The sequence below is a fragment of the Oncorhynchus keta genome, chromosome 29, assembly GCF_023373465.1.
Source record: "Oncorhynchus keta strain PuntledgeMale-10-30-2019 chromosome 29, Oket_V2, whole genome shotgun sequence".
Classification (NCBI taxonomy): domain Eukaryota; kingdom Metazoa; phylum Chordata; class Actinopteri; order Salmoniformes; family Salmonidae; genus Oncorhynchus; species Oncorhynchus keta.
This window is the reverse complement of record NC_068449.1, coordinates 15,426,288-15,447,346: the sequence shown is the minus strand read 5'-3', so window position 1 is coordinate 15,447,346 and position 21,059 is coordinate 15,426,288. Positions and strand designations below refer to the sequence as shown.

At 44.2% G+C, this 21,059-nt stretch overlaps 1 protein-coding gene across 2 annotated transcripts in view; it reads left to right on the top strand.

Annotated features, from left to right (window-relative positions):
- LOC118362151 (peroxidasin-like) overlaps nucleotides 1–21,059 on the top strand; it is a 94,898-nt gene that overhangs the window by 17,326 nt on the left and 56,513 nt on the right. The window contains exons 2-6 of one of the 2 annotated variants that reach the window (XM_052486103.1): nucleotides 5,115–5,186; nucleotides 7,663–7,734; nucleotides 14,559–14,630; nucleotides 17,536–17,607; nucleotides 20,069–20,140. In XM_052486103.1, coding sequence (XP_052342063.1) covers nucleotides 5,115–5,186; nucleotides 7,663–7,734; nucleotides 14,559–14,630; nucleotides 17,536–17,607; nucleotides 20,069–20,140 — 360 coding nt within the window. The remainder of the gene's footprint in view (nucleotides 1–5,114; nucleotides 5,187–7,662; nucleotides 7,735–14,558; nucleotides 14,631–17,535; nucleotides 17,608–20,068; nucleotides 20,141–21,059) is intronic. The other variant, XM_052486104.1, reaches the window with a different exon arrangement.

Below are 21,059 nucleotides of genomic sequence, written 5' to 3'. Positions count from 1 at the left end.
CACGCCGAAGGGGATTAAATATATCACAGTTCTAACATGTACTACACGCCGAAGGGGATTAAAGATATCACAGTTCTAACATGTACTACACGCCGAAGGGGATTAAAGATATCACAGTTCTAACATGTACTACACGCTGAAGGGGGTTAAAGATATCACAGTTCTAACATGTACTACACGCTGAAGGGGGTTAAAGATATCACAGTTCTAACATGTACTACACGCTGAAGGGGATTAAAGATATCACAGTTCTAACATGTACTACACGCTGAAGGGGATTAAAGATATCACAGTTCTAACATGTACTACACGCCGAAGGGGGTTAAAGATATCACAGTTCTAACATGTACTACACGCTGAAGGGGGTTAAAGATATCACAGTTCTAACATGTACTACACGCCAAAAGGGGTTAGGATTTTCTTCCTGTGATATGATTGTCTATCATTCTTTCACATGTGCTCTTAAGGGCTACAGGTGCTGAGCCAAGTTTTATATCCACTTGAGTTCAAGTGCTGTGGTCTCTGTATGTGTTCTACAGGAGGATTAGGATGGCCTATTCCACTCCATAAGGCCTCAGTCAGTAGCACTACATCTCTGAATCCTCAACAGTGTGGTAGGAATCTGAAGGAATGTTTCATCTGTCGATGACAATTCATCACTGACGAGAGATAGGACCAAATTAAACTTCATCCTCACTGCCCCAAGCACTGTATAGTGTTCACATATCCGAGATTACTTAGAGAAAAGGGAGGAAGGATGGGTTAAATGTGGAAGACACATTTCAGTTGAAATCATTCAGTTGTACAACTGACTAGGTATCCCCGTGTCCCCTAATCATTGGTTTTGGTTTGGCATACATTTTAAAGTGAGAATTGTAATCTCAGTATTACTCTGTTACTGTGGAATTGCCCTCCTCTATCTGACATGGTAAACTAATTTACCGCTGCGATCACAATACCATATTGTTCACCGGTTGTTAACAATAGTCCCCAAAACAACTGGTGGCTATTTGAGAAAGGATGTTTTCTGCCATTAATGTAAGAAGGATTGCAGGCCTACTAGTGATTGCAGGACTGCTGTTTAGATTCTACTGTAGGTACTTTTGGTTCTCCTATGGTCGTATCTGGCCTGATTGGGGTTTCTTTATGTGATCCACTATGTTGGGAAACACACTCCATACTACTATACGGTTAGGATAAGGACACTTTAGGGTGACTGACTGTAAGTGCTTCTGTTAACAAAGGCATCATTCATCCAACACAATCAATAGTTGGTGTAGTCTGGTGAAAGGCTAGTTCTGTGGGATATTAGACCTACCTGATCCTGATATGTGGGTGTAGTTTGGTGAAAGGCTAGTTCTGTGGGATATTAGACCTACCTGATCGTGATATGTGGGTGTAGTCTGGTGAAAGGCTAGTTCTGTGGGATATTAGACCTACCTGATCGTGATATGTGGGTGTAGTCTGGTGAAAGGCTAGTTCTGTGGGATATTAGACCTACCTGATCCTGATATGTGGGTGTAGTCTGGTGAAAGGCTAGTTCTGTGGGATATTAGACCTACCTGATCGTGATATGTGGGTGTAGTCTGGTGAAAGGCTAGTTCTGTGGGATATTAGACCTACCTGATCCTGATATGTGGGTGTAGTCTGGTGAAAGGCTAGTTCTGTGGGATATTAGACCTACCTGATCGTGATAGATGGGTGTAGTCTGGTGAAAGGCTAGTTCTGTGGGATATTAGACCTGCCTGATCCTGATATGTGGGTGTAGTCTGGTGAAAGGCTAGTTCTGTGGGATATTAGACCTACCTGATCGTGATATGTGGGTGTAGTCTGGTGAAAGGCTAGTTCTGTGGGATATTAGACCTACCTGATCCTGATATGTGGGTGTAGTCTGGTGAAAGGCTAGTTCTGTGGGATATTAGACCTACCTGATCGTGATAGGTGGGTGTAGTCTGGTGAAAGGCTAGTTCTGTGGGATATTAGACCTACCTGATCCTGATATGTGGGTGTAGTCTGGTGAAAGGCTAGTTCTGTGGGATATTAGACCTACCTGATCCTGATATGTGGGTGTAGTCTGGTGAAAGGCTAGTTCTGTGGGATATTAGACCTACCTGATCCTGATATGTGGGTGTAGTCTGGTGAAAGGCTAGTTCTGTGGGATATTAGACCTGCCTGATCGTGATATGTAGTCTGGTGAAAGGCTAGTTCTGTGGGATATTAGACCTACCTGATCGTGATATGTGGGTGTAGTCTGGTGAAAGGCTAGTTCTGTGGGATATTAGACCTACCTGATCCTGATATGTGGGTGTAGTCTGGTGAAAGGCTAGTTCTGTGGGATATTAGACCTACCTGATCGTGATATGTGGGTGTAGTCTGGTGAAAGGCTAGTTCTGTGGGATATTAGACCTACCTGATCCTGATGTATCTGAGACCAACAGCCATTTTCAGCAGCCTTCCTTCATCTGGTTCTAGTGTCTTATTCTTCTAACTTTTTCCAGCCCCCAGAGCCCCCTGTGACTTCCTCTCCTTCCCCTTCTTCTCCCTTCTTCCCCCTTCTTCCCTGGGCCTGGAGGAGTGGGGGCAGCCCCTGTTCCAGCATGCCTTGGCAAAGCTCTTCACTCCCTGAGTCCCGGGATTTATTTATTTTATTTTATTGAAACTTTATTTAACTAGGCAATTAAGAACAAATTCTTATTTACAATGACAGCCTACCAGAAGGCAAAAGGCCTCCTGTGAGGACGGGAGCTGGGATTAAAAATTACAAATATAGGACAAAGCACACATCACATCAAGAGAGACACCACAACACTACATAAAGAGAGACCTAAGACAACAACATAGCATGGCAGCAACACATGAAAACACAGCATGGTATCAACACATCATGACAACAACATGGTAGCAACACAACATGGCAGCAGAACAACATGGTACGAACATTATTGGGCACAGACAACAGCACAAAGGGCAGGAAGGTAGAGACAACAACACACCACGCAAAGCAGGACAACTGTCAGTAAGAATTTCCATGAGTCTTTGAATGAAGAGATGGGTCTCCCCTTCAGGGCACACAGCTTCACCAACAGTTATCTTCCATCTATAAACACCACATTTGTTGCTACAGTGTGAATTCATAGAATGGAAAAAATATTTTTCACCCTCAGTTTCTACTGCATCTGTTGTATTTTGTCAAGAAGGAGACTACAGCTGTTGTATTTTGTCAGGAAGGAGACTACAGCTGTTGTATTTTGTCAGGAAGGAGACTACAGCTGTTGTATTTTGTCAGGAAGGAGACTACAGCTGTTGTATTTTGTCAGGAAGGAGACTACAGCTGTTGTATTTTGCCAGGAAGTAGAGTACAGCTGTTGAAAAGTACCGCTGTTTTGGAAACAATTGAAATGTGTCCTTTTGTCATCATTGCTTTGAGTTTGATGTGGTCCGTTATGCTTGCATTTCTTATTCTATGTAGTTTGAAATATGACTAAAAGAACACAATATACACAGAAAGAAGTTGCCACTAAATTCTCACGTCTCCAAAAGAAACAATGTTATGTAACTTGACTTCTGTTGAGGTTGGGGCCTGTAGATGGTAGAATATCAGAGCAGTGTTTGTGATATTGATACAGACAGTGAATGGTGCTCAGCTGGCTTCCTGCTCTTCCTGCTCTAACCAGTGGTGCAGCCTTTGTTGAAGCTCCTATATGAAGGGATGTGAGTATATGAAAAGCTGGGCTCTGTAGTTGGATCCACATGTAGGGATTTTACAGAGTGAGTGAACAATAAACATTTCATGGGCTATGAAATCAGGTGGCTTTGTTTTTTGGCTGACATTTTCACAGAAACATGAGAAAGTAAGACATTCTGGAATGTCCAGTTTTTATGATTTGGCCCTCAGTGACTGTTGTGCATGTGGTAACTAGGCAACATTAATACAAAGCAAATACAGACCAGAAAGTGAATAAGAACCCATGTTCCAGATGGAATTCACAGCGCTGAAAAGTAGACTGTCATAGAGAACACCACGTCAACAAAGGTGAAAGAGAATAGACATGCAACACACATCTTTACTGGTGTCGAAGAAATACAGTTTGAATTCTTCAAATCCTTTATCAGCGTATTCTATCCCAAACCCTTGACTTTACTCCCAGTTACCCACTCAGCAACACTTACAGGAATCATCATTGGAATCACTTGACAGTGTCTGGCCAAAGTCTAACTGGTATCTCTCTGTTAGCGGAGTTTGGGGGCGTATTGTCATCTGGAGTCAGTCAGGGAATGTTAAGGTCAGTCCAGAGTAGCTGATGAGAGTGAATTCTATTAATTATAGTTGAATCTGGGTAGCAGGGGGGTTGATCTAGGATTCCCTCTCCTAACCATTGAGATAAAGCCTATCTGTGTTGTAACTCCAACACTGTCTTGTCTTGACATTGTTAGTGTGGCTGGACTATGTCTCCTAGTTCTCTCAGCAAGCCACGTTGAGTCAGAGGCTTGTGGACTGTGGTTGTTATGGTCTTTGTTGTTGGCCTTTACAGCGAGGCTATCTGCTCTTTGTTGAAGGTCAAATGACTTAGAGGCTAAGTTCCACAAGCGTAACTTCATTGTTTAGAAATGTTCACATTTCACTGAATTAGATGACGTGCATCTAAGCTCTAAATTCCACAGAATTCTAGTTAGGTGTTATAGGCCTATCATGCTGTCATTTGTCATAATGGGTGTGAGTGGTTAATGGCATGACATGATATCGTCTCTAAACCTTTACAGTGAGAGGTTCAAGTAAAGTGATAAGCTACTAAACTCCCTCATCTCTCTTAATTGTTATCTTTCGGGAAATGTTAAGTAAACCTATCCGATGTGCCACTGGTTAAAGCTTTTGATAAATGGCATTCCTGCGATATGAATAATGTGGCTATTATTCGTCCTTTATAATGAAAAGTGATTCCTAAGAGATTCCTAAGTGATTTGGATACATTCTGTGTGTGTACGGTGTACTGTACACATTGTACCAGCCTGTTTCCTCATAGACATTAATATGTGTCATGGTAATGATTGGTTTGACAGACTCGATTGCCCCGGTGTTGTTAATGACTGTGTTCTTCCTGTTTTTCCCTCCATAGAGACCTGAGGTTTAACAAAATCAAGGACTTGCAGCCTGGCTCCTTCAGACGGCTAAAGAACCTGAACACACTGTAAGTCTCCCTCCTCTCCTCCCTTCTTCCTCCTTCCTCCTCTCCTCCCTTCTTCCTCCTTCCTCCTTCCTCCCTTCTTCCTCCTTCCTCCTCTCCTCCCTTCTTCCTCCTTCCTCCCTCCTCCCTTCTTCCTCCTTCCTCCCTCCTCCCTTCTTCCTCCTTCCTCCCTCCTCCTTTCTTCCTCCTTCCTCCCTCCTCCCTTCTTCCTCCTTTCTCCTCTCCTCCCTTCTTCCTCCTTCCTCCTCTCCTCCCTTCTTCCTCCTTCCTCCACTCCTCCCTTCTTCCTCCTTCCTCCTCTCCTCCCTTCTTCCTCTTTCCTCCCTCCTCCGTCTTTCCCCTACATACTCAGCAATTGAAGAGATTGTAATTTAATTGGTCCTGGAGAACTCACTGCAAATGTGTTTAAACTGAGCGTTCAAATATACACTAATGCAATCGGCACTCATCAGGAGTCGACTACTCCTGTTAGCCCCATCTCTTCCCAGAAGCACCCAGTTCTTTTTGTCTATCTTTTGTCCCAAGACTCGGAAACACGTCACAGCATTAGTTTCCCCTGGAAAGTCCTGCAATCCTGCATACAGTCATTCTGTCAGTCCACAAACACGGACACCGAGGGGCAAATTCTTGATCTCTATTCTGCTGTGGTTTCACACATGTAGGTTACCTCATAATCTGGTAGGAATGTATTGTTCCCCTTCAATCTCCCAGCCATCTATCATGTGTCAGCCCTGCCAGCCTGCTAGTCTACAGCCAGCCATGTGTCAGCCCTGCCAGCCTGCTAGTCTACAGCCAGCCATGTGTCAGCCCTGCCAGCCTGCTAGTCTACAGTCAGCCATGTGTCAGCCCTGCCAGCCTGCTAGTCTACAGCCAGCCATGTGTCAGCCCTGCCAGCCTGCTAGTCTACAGCCAGCCATGTGTCAGCCCTGCCAGCCTGCTAGTCTACAGCCAGCCATGTGTCAGCCCTGCCAGCCTGCTAGTCTACAGCCAGCCATGTGTCAGCCCTGCCAGCCTGCTAGTCTACAGCCAGCCATGTGTCAGCCCTGCCAGCCTGCTAGTCTACAGCCAGCCATGTGTCAGCCCTGCCAGCCTGCTAGTCTACAGCCAGCCATGTGTCAGTCCTGCCAGCCTGCTAGTCTACAGCCAGCCATGTGTCAGCCCTGCCAGCCTGCTAGTCTACAGCCAGCCATGTGTCAGCCCTGCCAGCCTGCTAGTCTACAGCCAGCCATGTGTCAGCCCTGCCAGCCTGCTAGTCTACAGCCAGCCATGTGTCAGCCCTGCCAGCCTGCTAGTCTACAGCCAGCCATGTGTCAGCCCTGCCAGCCTGCTAGTCTACAGCCAGCCATGTGTCAGCCCTGCCAGCCTGCTAGTCTACAGCCAGCCATGTGTCAGCCCTGCCAGCCTGCTAGTCTACAGCCAGCCATGTGTCAGTCCTGCCAGCCTGCTAGTCTACAGCCAGCCATGTGTCAGCCCTGCCAGCCTGCTAGTCTACAGCCAGCCACGTGTCAGGAATCAGCCAATGAGCCTAGTGCCTCTGAATATGAAGGGTAGGGAAGGTAATGTCAGAGCAGAGAAAGCTCAGATGAGATGTTCCTACAGTAGCAGACCACCTGCTAGCCATGTAGTCTGTGGAGTTCCATATTTCACGGCTTTAACCTCTGTTTTACAGACTGAAGAATAGCATAGTGTCTGAAGCCTTCTGGGAGACAGTTCAATGTTAGTGTCTCAGGCAGACAGAAATAGATGTCTGGCTCATATGTGAAGGAAAGACTGCAGCTAGGGGCCTGCTGCCTGTCTTTTTCTGCTTGGCCTCTGAAAGACTGTACCTACACTTAGAAAAAAGGGTTCCAAAGGGGTTCTTTGGCTGTCCCCCTAGGAAAACCCTTTTAGCTTCCAAGTAGAACCCTTTAGATTCCAGGTAGAACCATTTTTGGTTCCATGTCGGAAAGTAGAAAGGCCAAATGTTTTCAGAGAAAAGAGCAAGGTGAGGACTTAGGAGGCATGTTTGGCCCAAGTAATGTTCTGCTTATACATATCATATTATTTTCCAAAACGTATTTCTTTGCATTAATGGCAGTTTCTGTGGCATTGAGTTAAGGGATCACCAACTCAAGATGTTGCTATGTTGCAGAAAATCTATGACAGACATTATTGATCCTTGTCCAGATTATACTCCATGGACCTGAAAGCCATTAGAAATGTAAAACAAATCGTGACCGTGTGTAGGAATCAAACCAAATGCTTCATAGAATATCTACAGTGTAGTGTGGCAAGGATGAAGAATCTCACATATACTATGTACTCTGAAAGTTGAACTGTGCTTAGACTGGCATTGGCCTAGCATTAGATCATGACACAGCAATATGCCAGCATGGACCACTTTAAATTAGTATCTACGAGTCTGCACAGATTCATTTTGTGTAAGTCTGATAGTCCACTGGGAGATCTTTATTTAATGGCCATTCTCTTGACTTTACAGCCTCCTCAACAACAACCACATCAGACGGATCCCCAGAGGAGCTTTTGAAGAACTGGAAAACCTCAAATATCTGTGAGTTGTTATGCCTTTATGTCAATGTTATTCTGGATGTCAAGTCACAGATGGACTGGTTTCATTGAAAAAGTGTTTCATTGAAACATTGAAACAGTGACATTTTGCTCGGACAGACTCAATAGGCAAAAGGTTGTAGTTCAAGTTTCACTCTTCGCCTTGTCAGCTGATGATAAAGCATGGCTAACCCTGTCTCGGGCTTGTGTCTGGAAACAGAACACAAACACACTCTGTGGCTGTAAACTGGACATTGCCAGACGGCTTAGTCAGAACAGAAAAAAGTGTGTCAGTGTGGTACAGGAAATGAAGTAAGACAAAAAATAACCCCATTATCTAATCCTGTGAATTTATCTGTCTGCGCGTGGTGACCTGGAGGCAATGGGGAGAACAGAGGTAGGCTTGAGCAGCAGGCAGGCAGCACATAGCCTTGGGTTGATGCAGTATGGTTTAGTCCTTGTGTTTGTGAGTCACTGCCTATTATAACCCCAGCGCCTGTCAGTTGTGGTGACAGGCACCTATGTCTATGTTTACATTCCCATACGGTACATATGCCTGAAATGTCTGGCTCTCTAGTCTCCCCACCTACTCAGTCTCATATACTCCCTGCATTCCCCTCAATGAACCTTCTCCTCTCCTCCTCTACTTGGCCCTGGGTTAGATAACTCAGACCTGCAGCTCACCAGGCTGACGTTTTTGGTTGGTTGTTCTGTGGATCCCTTCTTTGTCTTGACTCATACCTGATGATGGATACATTCATGAGAATAACTTGAGACAGACTAATGAGGTCAGGGCCTACTTTGGTGTGTGTATAGTAGATACTTATATTTAAAATACTGTAGAATGCATGCATAGCATGTCCAAAGCTACCATCGGTACCATCTGTTTTGTAAAGTAATTTTTTGTAGATAATATGATGGTCACAGTTCTGCTTAGTCACCTCAAACATGTCAGACAAACAACGTTTCTGATGCCAGCTCGTCAACTACTGTAGAGGAGGACGGGAAAGCTGGGTATGTGTCAGTCACACACACATACCCACACATATACACACACAGACATCCCTCTCCTCTCTGCATGCTGTAGTGTGGGTGACTCCTGTGACTTAGTTAGTTTTAATTAGAATGCCCTGTCCCTTTTCACCAGAGCTAATCTGAGGCCAGCACACTGATCCAGCCCTTCAGCCCTGCCCCTCTCACCCTGCACCCATATCCTGGGGGATTGTCCCTCTCCCCCCTCCTGGCCCCGCTCACCCTGCACCCATATCCTGGGGGATTGCCCCCCCCCCGGCCCCTCTCACCCTGCCCTTATAACCTGGGAGATAGTACCTCTTTCGCTTGGCCCCTAGTAAAGCCCCCTCCACTGTATGACCTGACAGAAGTCTGTACAGCTCCTTTAAGGGTTAGTGTTACTGGAATATGGTTCATGGTAATGATGACTAATGCAAGAGGTATTTTTCTGACCATCTGATTTGATCTAGAAGTAGGTAGTCTTGGCTTGTGCCAGCCGGAACGGTTCATAGGAACCAGGAGCCTATCTCCTATTACTGTAGCGTGAGGCAACTTGATGTACAAGTACACCCCCTTGAAGGACACGAGTCTATCACACCTTTCCCCCATATGTGATCTTTAGGCTATAGCCTAACCAGGGCTCTGAGTTTCTTCACATGGTCAGGAGGTACTCAGGGCCCTACTGATATCTTATCTAAATCCACATATCCTGTTGTGGTTTGTTGTGGTTTCTGTTGCTGTTGTTTTTGTTTTTGTTCTGTGGAGCTCTGATTGAGTTTTAGGCTGGCATTTTGTCAGGTTGCATAGTTAGAAATGTCATTAGATGGTCAAGAACAGAGATTACTTCACAGGCCTTGGGTTCTTCTCAGTATTTTGTAATTGTCGGTGAGGAGTAATGTCTATCTCCTTCTGTTTCACAACACGTGTGTGGGTGTACAGTCAGAGTAAAATGGCGGAATTCGTTTCACTTTATTTCCATTGAAGGCATTTTAATTCATTATATTTGATGACCAATTTCTATTTTACCAAAGAGAACCTTCTGTCTACCAAAATGTACTATTGTGTACCTTAGCAGCTTCTGTCTACCAAAATGTACTATTGTGTACCTTGGCAGCTTCTGTCTAACAAAATGTACTATTGTGTACCTTAGCAGCTTCTGTCTACCAAAATGGCCTATTGTGTACCTTAGCAGCTTCTGTCTACCAAAATGTACTATTGTGTACCTTAGCAGCTTCTGTCTACCAAAATGTACTATTGTGTACCTTAGCAGCTCCTGTCTACCAAAATGTACTATTGTGTACCTTAGCAGCTTTTGTCTACCAAAATGTACTATTGTGTACCTTAGCAGCTTCTGTTTACCAAAATGTACTGTTGTGTACCTTAGCAGCTTCTGTCTACCAAAATGTACTATTGTGTACATTGGCAGCTTCTGTCTAACAAAATGTACTATTGTGTACCTTAGCAGCTTCTGTCTACCAAAATGTACTATTGTGTACCTTAGCAGCTTCTGTCTACCAAAATGTACTATTGTGTACCTCAGCAGCTTCTGTCTACCAAAATGTACTATTGTGTACCTCAGCAGCTTCTGTCTACCAAAATGTACTATTGTGTACCTTAGCAGCTTCTATCTACCAAAATGTACTATTGTGTACCTTAGCAGCTAACCTTCTTCCTCTTTTTCTACAAAATGGCGGGTCAGTTGAGTTCTCATTGAATTGTGTGAGTACGAGGTCACAGAAGCTTTGGGGTTATTCAAGCAAGAGATCTCAGTATTCTTCCCCTTGAGGGTTGACCCCACAGCTTCCGAATCCATCCGGTTTCCCACGCAGACCCCACACTTCCAGGCCTCAGCACAATCTCTCACACACAAATCAAGTCGGATCAAATCAAATTCTATTCGTCACATGCGACGAATACAACAAGTGTAGACTTTATTGTGAAATTCTTACCTGCGAGCCCTTTCCCAACAATGCAGAGTTAAAAAGTAAGAGAAATTAGCTAAAAAAGGATCTTTGACATCAGTATGCATGTGAGTGTTTTGTGCGTGTGAAGTTTTGTGCGTGTGTGTGTGTGTGTGTGTGTGTGTGTGTGTGTGTGTGTGTGTGTGTGTGTGTGTGTGTGTGTGTGTGTGTGTGTGTGTGTGTGTGTGTGTGTGTGTGAAGTTGTGTGTGTGTGTGTGTGTGTGTGTGTGTGTGTGTGTGTGTGTGTGTGTGTGTGTGTGTGTGTGTGTGTGTGTGTGTGTGTGTGTGTGTGTGTGTGTGTGTGTGTGTGTGTGTGTGTGTGTGTGTGTGTGTGTGTGAGCATATGTAGTGTGTGTTTGTGTCTGTGTGTGTTTGTGTCTGTGTGTGTTTGTGTGCGTGGGTGGGTGGGCCAAGTCCAGTGCAAGAGAGTCAAAGCAATGGAAAGGAGGTCAATGCAAATAGTCCCGGTAGCCATTTGATTAACTGTTCAGCAGTTTTGTGACTTGGAGGTTGACCCTATTCAGGAGACTTTTGGTCCCAGACTTGGCGCTCTGGTGCGGTAGCAGAAAGAACAGTCTATGACTTGGGTGGCTTGAGTCTCTGACATTTTTAAGGCCTTCCTCTGACACCGCCTGGTATAGAGGTCCTGGATGGCAGGGAGCTCAGCCCCAGGGATGGACAAGTTCTTAAGCACCAGAGGAGGTTGGTGGGAGAAATGGGTTGGAGTCAAACATGATTTACATACAGTACCAGTCAAAAGTTTGGACACACCTACTCATTCAAGTGTTTTTCTTTATTTGTAATATTTTCTACATTGTAGAATAATAGTGAAGACATCAGAAATATGAAATAACACATATGGAATCATGTTTTAACCAAAAAAGTGTTTAACAAATCAAAATCTATTTTATATTTGAGGTTCTTCAAAGTAGCCACCCTTTGCCTTGATGACAGCCTTGCACACTCTTGGCATTCTCTCAACCAGCTTCACCTGGGATGTTTTTCCAACAGTCTTTAAGGACTTCCCACATATGCTGAGCACTTGTTGGCTGCTTTTCCTTCACTCTGCGGTCCAACTCATCCCAAACCATCTCAAATGGGTTGAGGTCGGTGATTGTGGAGGCCAGGTCATCTGATGCAGCACTCTATCACTCTCTTTCTTGGTCAAATAGACCTTACACACCCTGGAGGTGTGTTGGGACATTGTCCTGTTGAAAAACAAATGATAGTCCCACTAAGCGCAAACCAGATGGTATGGCATTTCGGTGCAGAATGCTGTAGTAGCCAGGCTTGTTAAGTTTGCCTTGAATTCTAAATAAATCACCAACAGTGTCACCAGCAAAGCACCCCTACACAATTCCACCTCCTCCTCCATGCTTCACGGTGGGAATCACACATGCGGAGATGATCCATTCACCTACTCTGCGTCTCACAAAGACACGGCGGCTGGAAGCAAAAATCTCAAATTTGGACTCATCAGACCAAAGGACAGATTTCCACTCGTCTAATGTCCATTGCTCATATTTTTTTCCGGCCAAAGCAAGTCTCTTCTTATTATTGCTGTCCTTTAGTAATGGTTTCTTTGCAGCAATTGGATTCAACCAGTCTCTTCTGAACCTTTCTTTTGTATTATTTATTGTCTATTGAATATTTAAAACATACAATATACTTGCAGTATACACTATAAACACAGACGTAACCAGGGTCAACGACCTGCTCAAGGGCATGTCAACAGATCTCCCAGGTCAAAAACAGGGACCCGAACCAGCGATCCATCAGCCACCGGCCCAAGCTCCCAACCGCCAGGTCACCAGCCCTCCAAGATACCCCCCACAGTCCACCCCCAGAAAAAATATGGAGAAAAAATCCATTCCCCACCCCAAAGACCCCCCCCCCCGATTCACCAACAACCAACAAAATCAACTAAAGAGAAAGACAAAGGAAAACAGAAAACAACATTGTAAAAGAACAAAGACATCAAGGACAACAAAAATCATAACAGCAAGGCCAACTGAATATGTTTGTGTGCATGTATGGCACTATTTACATGTGTGTGTCCGTGTATGTGCACATGTGTGCATTTGAATGAGTGTGTGTGTATATGCATGTGTACAAACACCAGCACGGCATCAGTCTCAGGCAAATTGACATTAGCTGTAACAACACTACCCATCAGTGTCATTCAAACTCAGTTTTTGTTATGTTTTATTTATTTTTTAAAACTTTTATCTTTGACCATCATCCTATCCCCTGCCCAGCAACTCCACTCCCACTAATCTCCAATTCCACAAGGCAAAATGTGGCTACTTTGAAGAACCTCAAGTATAAAATATATGTTGATTTGTTTAACACTTTTTTGGTTAAAACATGATTCCATATGTGTTACTTCATAGTTCTGATGTCTTCACTATTATTCTACAATGTAGACAAGACTAAAAATAAAGAAAATCCCTTGAATGACTAGGTTGCTCCAAACTTTTGAATGGTACTGTATGTTTGATACCGTTCCACTTATTACATTCCAGTCATTACAATGAGCCTGTCCTCCTATAGCTCCCCCCACCAGCCTCCTCTGGTATGCACTACCCTCTGTAGCGCCTTACAGTCGGATGTCAAGCAGCTGCCATATCACTGGTGATGCAGCCAGTCAAAATACTCACAATGATGCAGCTGTAGAACTTTTATAGGATCTGAGGACAAAGGACAAATCTTTTCAGCCTCCTGAGGGGGAAGAGGCGTTGTCGTGTCTTCTTCATGACTGTGTGGGTGTGTTTGCACCATGATAGGTCCTTAGTGATATGAACTCCGAGGAACTTGAAGCTCTCCACACACGCTCCCTGTAAACCAAGATAAGCTAAACATTGAGCCAGACTCCGTAGTGTTACAGCAACAAGTCCACAGTGCTTTGGCTGTGGAGCTGCATGATTCTTTTAATTTCACCAATAACTGTAGGCCTACTCACTAGAACACTCTTTGACAATATTTATGTTCAATTTGCCTCATGATCCTTGTTGACATGTAACGTTTAGTAACGAAAATATGCTCTCTAAGTGACGTGAGAGCCCTGATAGAGGAAGATGGAGTAAGCGGAACAGTTTATTTTTCCATAGGCCCACATTGCGTCATATTTGCTGAGAGCACGTGAATCTCTCATCAACTACCCATCAATGTAAAGGAACTGGAGATGAGTAGAGGATGAAAGGGAAGATTGCCCTAAGCCATTGCTATTCTAGTGTCACATCTCTCTGTCATGTTAGAGGGAGGGAAAACACAGACATGTCATGTGATGTTTTTCTTTCAATGTTCTGGAACATTACAGTGTTCCAGTGATATTTTTTGGAAGATGTCAATGAACTTTGAGGAACCCAGCGACCCTCTGTCATACTGTATATTCTGTTCAGACTTGTTTACATACACACTTTTCTTTTTGTGATGTATTTTTGTACATGTATGTTATGCAAGTTATGATGAGCATTTTATTTTTATGTATTGACATTGACAACATTGACCATCTTTGTGATTTGAGCTGTGAGTCTCTTTTGGTAACAAACAACAATAACTTTATTTATGAAGTGCTTTTCAAACATTACTCACATTTTGCTCAGCTCTGCACATTGTGCATCAGCTGCTTTACGTTTGTCATCTAGGTAAAGGTGCAGCCGTGCAGTGATATACTGTAGCTGTTGTTCATGTATTGTGAAAACAGAGTTTTTAAAATATTGATCCCATTAAGTTGGTTTTACTGTCATACGGTAACTGTTGAGCTAAGACATTCTGTCATTTTCTTAGGAACTAGAGAGAATTAATTTGATCCGCTGTGTGTTTGACTAATGTTACTGATTATTTTTCCTTTCAGCTATTTGTACAAGAATGAAATCCAATCAATTGACAGACAAGCATTTAAGGGACTTGTCTCTCTAGAGCAACTGTAAGTGACCACCTCCTCGTCCTCCTCTTCCTCCTACTCAACCTCTTCCTCCCCTTCCCTTCTGCACCTTCATATCTGATCTGTCCGTCTGTCCAAACGTCCTCCTTGCGACCCCCCAAGCCCCCACTGTCATACAGCCACTATGCATGCCATGTATACACTCACCTTTGTATGTTGCACTGACCTTATGAACCCCTGCATGAGTAGCATGTCTCATTGTCCTAATGCATAAAGCTAGAGCATGAGATCCCCAGCCCTGCACCAGCCCTGCCTCTGACCTGCCCTGCCATGCCCTGCCCCTCGCCTGCTACTGCCTTGCTCCTGCCCTGCCCTGTGCCTGCCTTGCCCCTGTCCTGACCCTCCCCTGCTCTGCCCCTCTCCTCCCCTGCCCTGCCTTACCCCAGCTTGTACTGTAGCTAAGCAGATGCAGACTCAAGCAGGCCTTGGCTTCATGTGCTTCAGACTACAGATCCAGCTCCTGCTTGCCCCATGCACAGCTTGCCCTTCTTTGTGTGTCTTACATCCTCTGTGGGGACTACTGTACACTGACTACTTGTCTCACTCTTGACCTTAGTTGCGTTTGTCAATCTAGTTGTATTATGCGCTAGTTCTGTTATTTCATAGAGGGCCCCCACGCATTTCCCAAGCAGAGTGGTAGAGGTCACCATGTTGTTATTACATCTGCTTGTGAGACATACTTTCAGTATCAGCATCAGAAAGGGTGGCTCAAAATCTATAGAAATGTGACCTTAAGCTATCATTATAACACCTTTACCAAATTGCATGTCATCTTAATGACTTGAATATGTTTATTTTTTATTTATTTTACCTTTATTTAACTAGACAAGTCAGTTAAGAACAAGTTCTTATTTTCAATGAGGGCCTAGGAACAGTGGATTAACTGCCTGTTCAGGGGCAGAACGACAGATTTGTACCTTGTCAGCTCGGGGATTTGAACTTGCAACCTTGTTGAAAATGTTCAAAACATTCCAAAAAATAGATTAATGTCAATTATTATTTTTTAAACTCTTTATTGATGTAACGATTTTATGATTTGTGAAATGTGTCCAGTGAATGTGTGCTCATACAAAACTTCCAACAAAGCAAACTGTCCATGCAGAGTCAGATATAAACGTGTATAGAGGATCACATCTGATTATTGTCACACATAGACCACCAATGTCATTGAACTGAAATGGCCTTCTTTCAGCCAATAGTAGATGCCAAAAGTACTTCAACTGTTGGAAAAGGCTGCGCTCAGTGAGACTACTATTGTTGGTTAACCCTAATCCTTCTGGGAAGCTATATATATCACATGCCAGGTCGCAGTTGCGAATGAGAACTTGTTCTCAACTAGCCTACCTGGTTAAATAAAGGTGGAATAAATAAAACATCAAGTTGCCTTCATATGTCAATCTTATAGAGGTACACTGACATCGGTCTAAAAAGGGTTGATATTACTGGATACTATATTTAGCAAAATCATGTCCTCCATGTAGGCCGTTTGTGTCTAAACTACACCAAAAGAAAAATGGCTAACATGTATCTTCCCCCTCACAGCCGATGGTGGTGGTTGACCCTAGGGAAAGGCCTCGTGGCTGTTTGTCCCTCCATAACCACATGCATAGCCACTGAACAAATGACTATTCATGAAGCAAAACCAAATCAAAGTCCAGGCTCTTTGCCCTGCAGCTGGTTTGAGTTTTGATACCGTAATGAAGGGTCTTATGTGTGGGTGATAAGTTCTGAACCACTTTAATGGCCCTCTGCTATTCTGTTGGTCTTCAAATATGCTATTCAAGCCGTAGGTTAGGTTGGGAGGGAATAAACATTTCTTTAAAGTACCGCCAGTCTCGGATTTAATGTCCTTCGTTCCCCTGCTATTTAAATGAGAGGATTTTTACTAACATTTTGGCTTGTTGTTGAATATGTTCAATTCGAACATGCCTAGAAAGTAATTTAATGCCCAAGAGAATACAGAACATGAGTAGTAATGTACAGTAAGCACGTTGCTGCTCCTCTTCAACATATATCAACAATAGTTCCTTGTCTCAATTTGGTGCTTGAAAACGCTTTGTTCTATTACACTGTGCTTTAACTGTAAGGTTAGACATGTTTACATTTGATGTTGTTAAATCACTGGTTTGTGACTCACATACATCAACTGGCTGTGATTACAGGGCTATACGTCTGTTGCCAAGTTCTCTCTTCCTCTCTCTCAGAGATTAAATATGGTTGTCTGTGTAATTCCTTTTGGCTGTCCAGTGTCGTGTTGTCCTTGGACCGCCCCCTGGCCAGCCTTAACACCGCTACTCTCTGATGAGAGAAGACAACACCCTAAATCTATTTCTTTTAGACAGATGCAGGAAATCTTAGGTTGGATATCAACCAGACGTCCTTCACTAAGATCCTCGGCTGTGTCAAACTGAGGCCAAAGTCTTAATGCATTTATTTTACATATGAGTCATGTGGCAGACGCTCTTATGCAGAGCAATTAGGGTCAAGTGCCTCACTCAAGGGCATAACGACAGATCTTTCACTTAGCCTATTTGGGGATTCGAACCAGTGACCTTTCAGTTACTGGCCCAATGCTCTTAAGCGCTAGGCTACCTGTCTACCTATAGTGTAGTAAGTGGATCTTGTGCTATATCCACTATTGCACAAGATCGTCATCATGTCTTTTATTGCTGATGAGTGCAGCTTGGCTCAACATTTGCTTGCTTTGACTGTTGCTTTGTCTGTTTAATAAGCAAATATGTCGCTGAACCTAAAAGTTACTGTTCAGTGAGTAATTGGAGTTCATATTTCATTTGTCTAACCTTGCTGTTTCTTGCCATTAGTTCTGAGTTATGATTCATCCTAATCTGGTGATACTGTGCTGTGGCAACGATCTTTTCTCTTCCAGGTACCTGCACTTCAACAACATTGAGTCCTTAGAACCGGAATCCTTCACCCAACTCCCAAAGCTTGAACGCCTGTAAGTCCACTATCTTCTCCTTTCACTCTATTATACCAAGTGGCGTTCTTACTCTACGCTTCTCATTTTTCTAAATGATGGAGTGATGCATCTTAAACAAACAATAGGACAACTCTCAAAATGATATAATGATTTGTTGTGGCGTATCACCGTCAGTCTTCTACCTGAGCTGACTTATTTTACATCATATACATGCTGGTAAATATACTTTAAACCCCACGAAATAGACTACATAATGTACCGGGGATAGAATGCACTGTTCCCAACTGACAGAGCCCTATGTGTTTATCATGATGCTGGACTTTAAGTGGGGCTTTTCAAAGCAGTACAACTGTTGGATGACCTTTCAATGTTCTGAGATGCCTTCGTCCTCCATCAGGACAGCTAATCTCCTCAACAAGTCTCTTGAGGTCTATTGGGCCATTTTTAAAGCTGTTTGTCTGTTACGGGTAAATAGCTATGAGGACAGACTGGACAGGGATAAATGTGCCCAGCGCATGTGTTTGGCTGTATTTTCCCAGAGCCCTCACTCTGCCGTCTGTCTGGTACTCCTCCCAACCGTTCAAACTCAGATTCCTAATATATAATAATAATAATAATAGCATATGTTCAGGAAAAACTCAGGGTCCTTCTCCTAGGTATTCTGAAAGGGCCCACAACCTGTTACGACTTCAGAGGTCTGTGTGCGTGTGTGTTCTCCACCGACTTATCAGACCTCTACGTGCTGTGTAGGACAGAAGTTGAGAGCCCAGGTCAGCTGGTTACCCTACAGGACCAAAGGGTCCACTGATAACACCTGTGCCGTGTGTCTGGAGAGATATCAACTCTCGTGACACAACATAAGTGGGATTTACGAGAAAGGAACACTATGAGGGGACAAATGAAATAAAACAACTGTATTATTGAAGTAGCAGTAGATTCAGTGGATGAATAGAGTGGGTGTTGACATTCAGTGAACTGTGTCAGACTCTTGCTACCCCACTGGACCTGGACCTTCTGCCATATGGATGGATGGATGGCTGGATGGATGGCTGGATGGATGGATGGATGGATGGATGGATGGCTGACCGGCCGGCTGGCCTCTGTTTTCAAGCTTTCACGCCAGAGCTGAATTCCTCCTTCTCTCTGTGTTTATTGGCTACACCTGGAATCCTGCCACACACGTTCCCAACCCTCCCCAGAGAGGAGCCGCCTGCAGACGGATGGAAAAGGGGAAGGAATTCCCAGGTGCACTGATTCTGGAACGTTTGTAGGGGAAGATCTCCATGAAAACAGATTGCCCAGTCTCGCTAGTTCGTGGACAAGAGAAGTCTGGAAGATGTATCTATTTCCTGTGGATTGAAGAAAAGAATAAGAAGGAAAACGTCTTGTTGTTTCTTTTGATTTATGGTGATTGCTAACAAATATGGAGGTTTGGGCCTCCCGGGTGGTGCACTGGTCTAGGGCACTGCATCGCAGCGCTAGCTGGGCCACCAGAGACTCTGGTTTCGTGCCCAGGCTCTGTCGCAGCCCGGCCGCGACCGGGAAGTCCGTGGGGTGACACACAATTGGCCTAGCGTTGTCCGGGTTAGGGAGGGTTTGGCCGGTAGGGATATCCTTGTCTCATCGCGCACCAGTAACTCCTGTGGCGGGCCGGGCGCAGTGTGCGTTAACCAAGGTAGCCAGGTGCACGGTGTTTCCTCCGACACATTGGTGTGGCTGGCTTCCGGGGTTGGAGACGCGCTGTTAAAGAAGCAGTGCTTGGTTGGGTTGGGACACATGGCTTTCGACCTTTGTCTCTCCTGAGCCCGTATTGGAGTTGTAGCGATGAGACAAGATAGTAATTACTAACAATTGGATACCACGAAATTGGGGAGAAATGGGGTAAAAAAAAATAAAAATAAAAAAATGTGGAGGTTTGTTGGCGTTGTTTGGGGAAAATGTTTCCATAAACATAGCTTTATTTATTAATTTATCTGTCATCAGTTTTCGATCCAGAATGTAATCTTCCTGTAAGATCGTTGTATGGTTGTGAAGGAAGGGGTCATGGACGGGAGCCTTGATCATGTGTCATGTGTAGTAAACTGATCATATTTCTTAACCCAGATCAAAATAATGATGATATAAAATCGTCAAATGGCCGTCTTCCAAAAAACATATGGCTCCCAATATGAGGCTGCGGGCCTACATCAAAGGGTCTGATGCTGTAAGTAATGTCTAGAAGTAATGTCAAAGTAGTAAGCTCAAGTAATCCATAGTAAATATACACATGACTCATGAGTCACTAACCTTATGTGCTTGTTGACACTGTGACATGCTGTAGCTTATAGGCATGATGCATAGAGATCAATCCGTTTAGAGCTCAACCCCTGTCAACCTACTCAACAGTCAGATGTACACATTGCACACAGCATGAAGTCTATAATTATCTATGACTTTATCTGATTATCTGTGTCTGTCCCTCTCTCTTTTTCTCCTGCAGGTTTTTGCACAACAACAGAATTACCAATCTCGTGCTGGGGACCTTCTCCCATCTCCAGTCCATGAAGAGACTGTAAGTTCACTGACAAGGTGCATGCACAGGGCAGCTATTGTGTTGTCTGAGAATGCTTATCCACCAACATTTGACTTCCATTACACAGAGGTGTCAGGGGGGAGAATACGAGCCGTGTTTCGACAGTACACCTCTCTGTCTAGGCCCCTCAAATTCAAATCTGGACCACGAAGCCAATTCCATTGCTTTTTTTTCTTCCCCTCTAATCATGGACTGATTTAAACCCATGACACTGGTTGGGTGCAATGAATTATCAAGCAGAACAGAAAAAAAGCGGTACTTTGGACCTCCCAAGGTAAGATTTCAACATCCTTGGCTTTGGCTGTGAGGGAGCGGACATTAGGATCAGTGGACAGGCAGTTCATTAGGATCAGCGGACACGCAGTTCATTAGGATCAGTGGACAGGCAGTAAATTAGGATCAGCAGACAGGCAGTTCATTAGGATCAGCGGACAGGCAGTACATTAGGATACATTTCATTAGGGACAGGCAGTTCATTAGTGTGACAGGCAGTAAATTAGGATCAGCACAGGCAGTACATTAGGCAGTTCATTAGGATCAGCGGACAGGCAGTTCATTAGGATCAGTGGACAGGCAGTACATTAGGATCAGCAGACAGGCAGTTCATTAGGATCAGTGGACAGGCAGTACATTCGGATCACACAGGCAGTTTAGGATCAGTGGACAGGCAGTAATTAGGATTGGACAGGCAGTACATTAGCAGTGGACAGGCAGTACATTAGGATCAGTGGACAGGCAGTACATTAGGATCAGCGGACAGGCAGTTCATTAGGATCAGCGGACAGGCAGTTCATTAGGATCAGTGGACAGGCAGTACATTCGGATTACATTAGGATCAGTGAACAGGCACAGGCAGTTACATTAGGATCAGTGGACAGGCAGTACATTAGGATCAGTG